General features: G+C 39.7%; 1 protein-coding gene across 1 annotated transcript in view; it reads right to left on the bottom strand.

Annotated features, from left to right (window-relative positions):
• Positions 1–2,597: 2,597 nt before the first annotated feature.
• abcc5 (ATP-binding cassette, sub-family C (CFTR/MRP), member 5) overlaps positions 2,598–6,000 on the bottom strand; it is a 36,240-nt gene continuing 32,837 nt past the window's right edge. The window contains exons 28-29 of the mRNA XM_053622689.1: positions 3,976–4,140; positions 2,598–3,847 (exon numbers count right to left, since the gene is read on the bottom strand). Coding sequence (XP_053478664.1) covers positions 3,746–3,847; positions 3,976–4,140 — 267 coding nt within the window. The 3' untranslated portion in view covers positions 2,598–3,745. The remainder of the gene's footprint in view (positions 3,848–3,975; positions 4,141–6,000) is intronic.

The following is a 6,000-nucleotide window of genomic DNA, read 5'->3' as shown; positions in this document are numbered from 1 at the left end:
TTATTTATCAAATTTGCATGCATCAGGTGTGTGTTGACAAATTCCCCCGACAATTTCCTTTATAACAATGTTCCTCGGTTTTATCTTTGGCGCATCTGTATGATCAAACGTGACTGTGTGGTTGGAGTGCATGTAAAAATGACTGTAACACTTCAAAAGACTGGGGGGAAAAATGCAGTCAAAATACTTAAAATCAATATTAACATAGCCAATAATTACAGCATGTACAGTGTAGTATAAGTAATTAAAAAAAAAAACATCACATCATACAAAAATATATAATGTCAACATCCATCCATCTATTTTCTGTACTGATTATTGTGCACAGAGTCGGGGGGGGGGGGGGGGGGGGGGGCACCTGGAGCTTATCCCAGGGAACTTGGGGCACAAGGCAGGGGATACCCTGGTCGGCACAATCGCACAGACATTCACACACTATGGACAATTTGGAAATGCCAATCAATCTACAGAGTATGTCTTTGGGCTGGGGAGGAAAGCTGAGTACCCAAGGAAAACCCCGAAGCACAGGGGGAACATGCAGACTCCACACACACACAGGGCAGAAGAAGGATTCAAACCCCCAACCCTAGAGGTTGGAGGCAAACGTGCTAACCACTAAGCCATAGTGCCCCCTGCCCGTCCTTCCTCCCTCCAGTAATGCCAACATATGATTTGTAAAGGTGAATCAGCAGTCCAGACATAACCCTTTATTAACTCATTTGTCCTGTACAGTGCCTTGCATAATCACCCCTTGAACTTTTCCACATTTTGTCATGTTACATCCTGGAACTGAAACGAAATAAATTGAGATTTTGACTTTTTGAAATCTAATATTTGAAAATACAAAATATTTTGCTTGGGACACAAAAGTGAATTAAACAAACAAACAAACAAGCAAAAAAACGAAACGTGTTGGTTGCAAAAGTATTTTGGAAGCTTATATTTTGTCCTTCTTTGTTTTGAACAACTTGAGTGTAGTTTTGGCAGTGCGCCTAGAGTCGCCGTCTTGTCGGAAAGTGAACCTCCGCCCCAGTCTTAAGTCTCCTACATTCTGGAACAGGTTTTTCTTTTCTCTAGCATTGCTCTACATTTGGCTAAATTCATCACTGGCGTTCTTGCTAATCTGTTTCCCAGTCCATGCTGATGAAAACCATCCCCACTGATATGTCAGTGCCAGAATCTGTGTTAAACTCCCAGAGTACAGCACGGCCTACGAACATGGCCACTGAGGATCACAATTCACAGCCATTATGGATACTCTCTCTGTGTCTGACGTCGGAGAACGATTCGATTTTTTACCTGATTTTTACCTTTAAAAAAAAAAACACACCATAGAATACTTCTATAAATGTCTATGTACATCTACATGATAGCATTCATTTCAATAACAGCAAAGGATTGCAAATGACAAACCCATTGGATCGTTCTGTCTGTTGAAACGGTTAGTTTGTTTGTACCTACTATACGGTGTTTGAGGATAGAACATCTTTATTTGAAGAAACTGCAAACACAATGTCTTTTTCCTCCTCTACTTTTACTTCTTTCTCCAGATTATGGATGCCTTCTCAGTGCTTTCCTTCTACTGGCTCACTATCACGACACCTACATAAATCAGTGTGTGTTTCATGTAAATTGGGTGTACCGTGCCTCCAGAAAGTATTCACCCCCTAGTGATTATTTCTCATTATTTCTCAATTTGCAACATCAAATTATTGGGGGTTTTTTCCCGCTGCTCCCTTTGAAGTGACTGTGTACAGAAATAAAATGATATAAAAGTATCTAGATGTCCTCAGAATAATAATTCTCAGATATGCTTTGCACATTTGACAAATTTTCTCCAGCTCTTCCAAATCAGATTAGACTTTTGTTTTTTGTTTTTTTAATTCCCAGGACATCTAAATCACTGTAGGGAGTCGCTCCAAAAGCAGTAGAAAAAAAAAAATCCCATTCTATTTTACTTAAATGTTTTTGTAATACAGCAGGAAGAGAAATAATCACTAGGGGGTGAAAACTTTCTAGAGGCACTGCACAGGTATATGAAGGTAAACTGTGACTTTACACATTACATTTAAAACAGTGCTTCCTCTGATCATTAACAGTTTTAACATGTCTTAAAACAGCAAACCCACTGGGAAAAGTTTGTTATTGTAATGAACAATAATGAACAATATTTTAATTAATAATACGGTATATTCTGTATGAAGAGTTAAGGAACTATCTTCTTTTACACTTCATTTGGTATATTCAGTAGTTTATTATTACAATAATAACCTATCATGTAGATTCAAGTGACAGACATCGTTAAAATATTAATAATATTTGATCACTGATTCGATAATATACAGTATGTGGTGATCTGGACTTGACAGCTTTCCCCGTAAGTTTGGAATCATCTATAAGTCAATTTATTAGTCTGTTTATCTTAAAATCGTATAGCTATATATCCACAACAAAAAACTGCTTTATAAACTATTCATTATTCCCAACTATTGTGCTGGCATGATGCCATTTCTCTTAAGACCAATCCTCCATCCTCTTTCAAAAAAAAAAAAAAAAAAAAAAACCCCAAATAAATCCACACACAGACGCAGCAGGCGTACACCTAAAATAATTTTATTGACAAGGCAGAGAGTTCATTCTCCTTGTTCAACATCTCAGGCCCTTTACAAGGCAATTAAGAAATCATACCAAGGCTGTGGAAAGTAAAGAATGTAACTGATGACTGGACGTTGTGCGGGTCCTACCGAGGAGGCAGGTATACAAAAAACAAAACAAAACAAAAAAAATCAGATTCACCTTCACCAAGGCCAAAGATGATGTTCCCCTGATCCAATTTTCTTATACAGAGTGATCACTTTCCAGAGTTTTGCTCTGCTAGACCACTCTGCTGTGCGCAAAAAACAAGCCATTTAAATATGCACAGATCGTGCTTAATAAGCATGAAACAGGAAACATTACAGTACCAACAGTGCTGAGTTGGTGAGCTCTTCTGACTGTGTGAATGTGCAAGGACAAGCAAAAAACAAAAACAAAAACACAAAAATAGATACATCAGCAGACTAAAATGAAATGTTGACGCGACACAAAATGGTGGAAACATGTACAAGGCCTCTTAGCACAAATGCGACTGTCCTTGTTGTGTGGAGCAAGTATTCTGAGAAGCAGCACTGTTTCTATAAAAGTCTGTCTAGCTCAGTGCCATCAAAACGTCCTGTCAACAAAATCACCAGCATCAGGAGTTCAAAGGTACGAGACATCACACAGTCACACAAGTTGACAAAATAATCAAGTTATTAGACTCAATGTTATGGTACAGTGATTTGTGCATGTGACATACGTGAGCAGAGCTAACGCACAAAAGCTCTGGATGCACACACCCTTTCCCCAGTGTAAATAATATCATCTTATAATAGATATAGATAAACACTCTATGAAACACACCAGTTTGCATGGATGGAACTACATGAAAACCGATGTCTGCTTGGATAATGCAAAATATTGTTACAGTATCAGTATTTGGTGACCTGACCATTGCAGCTAACATAAAGTACATCTGAACAGGCATGTTCATGATTCTGTCTCCATAGAGACGCAAGAGTCCCGCGCTCCAGACACGGCAAAGCCCCAGACGCCTGCATTAGCAGGTGACGCTTAAGCACCAGTGACTGGTTTATTCAGTCAAGGATGTTTGTATATCCTCTAACCTAATGAGTGCATGCTTGTTTTCTTTTCTTTTTTTTTTTTTTTATCCTCTAACGGAAATCTTGTTCTCCACCGCAGCCAGCATGGCGCAAAATCGAGAGTTCTCATTGGCCAGAAGTCTGGACGGCTCGTCGAATTCCACCACCTGGGTTGAAAAAGTAAAAAAAAAAAAAAGTTAAAATTCAACTTTAAAAAATGGTGTGGTCCAGAGATTGGGTTTATTGGGATTTCTGCAAAAATGCTTGCTACAAGGTGAAAGTGAATGAAGGTTACCTGGCCCTGGTTGAGCACCATGACGCGGTCGCAGTTAAGCACAGTGTGCAGTCTATGTGCGATGGTTAATGTTGTGCAGTCTTGGAATGAGTTACGAATGGTTTCCTGGATTAGAGAATCTGTCTCTGTGTCCATAGCAGCAGTGGCCTCATCCAAGATCAGGATCTATACAGAAGTGGAAGAGGAAAAGAAAAAATAATCACACTGTGGTTCTGAGCAGTGAGCAGAACCTACACAGGCTGTGTTTCAATGTTGTTGTTGTTTTTAAATGCCATTTCATCATTTCTCCTCAGAGAACTCCTCATCATTAAGCAAAGGTGAAACCTCATAGACTCAGTTGAAGATAATTAGATTTGTTAAATGCTTTTGGAGGAATAAAAAAAAAAAAAAAAAAAACACCAATCCAGTAGACTTTATGAGCTCAAATTTCTGATGCATTTATTTTTCAATATTTAAGGTTAGGTTTCTTTAATTGTTAAGATTTGTTTTATTTTGTACATACAGCCGACATACTGGCGTTATTCTGAAGACTAGTGAATAAGTTAGCTAGGCTAGATGACAATCAAGCAAATTAGTTTGAATATCAAGTAAGCGACACACATGATGTACAAGAAAACATGATTCATCAGACTAGGCCACCTTCTTCCATTGCTCTCTATCACAGCCAGCCTTAACTTTTTTCAGCAATCTGTGCTAATGTAGGTCTTCTGTGGGATCGGACCAGATAGGCTAGCCTTGTCGCCGATTCACGGGTTGTCCTTCCTTGGACCACTTTTGATAGGTACTAACCACTGCATAGCGGGAACACCCCACAAGACCTGCAGTTTTGGAGATGCTCTGACCCAGTCGCCTAGCCATCTCAATCTGTCCCTTGTCAAAGTCACTCAGATCCTTGCTCTTACCCATTTTTCCTGCTTCCAACACATCAACCTCAAGAACTGACTGTTCACTGACTATCCCACTCCTTGATGGATGCCCTTGTAATAAGATAATCAATGGTATTCACTTCACCTGTCAGTGGTTTTAATGGTATGGCTGATCGGTGTAAACCTTGCTTTGTGCACAGGGGCATCGTCCAGAAGATACGACCACATCACCTCGATCTTATCAACACTGCATTGGCTCCCAGTGAAATCTCGCATTGATTATAAAATACTATTATTAACTTATAAAGCACTAAACGGTCTCGCGCCACAGTATCTAAGCGACCTTTTGGTTTTCTATGATCCGCCACGCCTACTTAGATCAAAAGATGCAGGGTATTTGACGGTACCTCGAATAGCGAAGGCTACAGCAGGGGGAAGAGCTTTCTCTTATAGAGCTCCACAGTTATGGAACGGTCTTCCAATTAGTGTTCGGGACTCAGACACAGTCTCAGTGTTTTAGTCTAGGCTTAAAACGTATTTGTTTACTCAAGCCTACCCTGACTAGACTTTCTGTTACGCTAAGCACAGTCCTAATAATCTTTTCTATCCCTCTCTCCTTCTGTCGAGCCACACACAATTTTATGGAGATACTAGAGATCCCGATCCTTTCTGCTCTCCGGACCTGCCTGATCCGTTTCGAAAGCCCTACCTCTGGATGGAGCTCTCATCTACTCCAATTCCAGATTGCTGGGACTACGGCTGCTTCTAAAGCCAAACGGACTTCATATAAAACCATAATGAACTTTTTCACACTATCTGTTGTTACCCAGATGAGGACGGGTTCACTTCTGAGTCTGGTTCCTCTCAAGGTTTCTTCCTCTTAGCATCTTAGGGAGCTTTTCCTTGCCACCAGCTTGCTCAATTAGGATAAATTCGCACTTTTAAAATCTGTATACTGTGTTTATGTTTCTGTAAAGCTGCTTTGAGACAATGTCTATTGTAAAAAACGCTATACAAATAAAATTGAATTGAATTGAATTGTCATGCTGGAACAAGTTTGGGCCCTTTAGTTCCAGTGAAGCGAAACTGTAATGCTACCGCATACAAAGACATCATATACAGTTGTGTGCTTCTAACTTCGTGGCAACAGTTTGAGGAA

Source organism: Ictalurus furcatus, chromosome 4, assembly GCF_023375685.1.
Source record: "Ictalurus furcatus strain D&B chromosome 4, Billie_1.0, whole genome shotgun sequence".
NCBI classification, from domain to species: Eukaryota; Metazoa; Chordata; class Actinopteri; order Siluriformes; family Ictaluridae; genus Ictalurus; species Ictalurus furcatus.
Note: the sequence above shows the minus strand (reverse complement) of the source record. Positions and strands in the feature narration are given on the sequence as shown.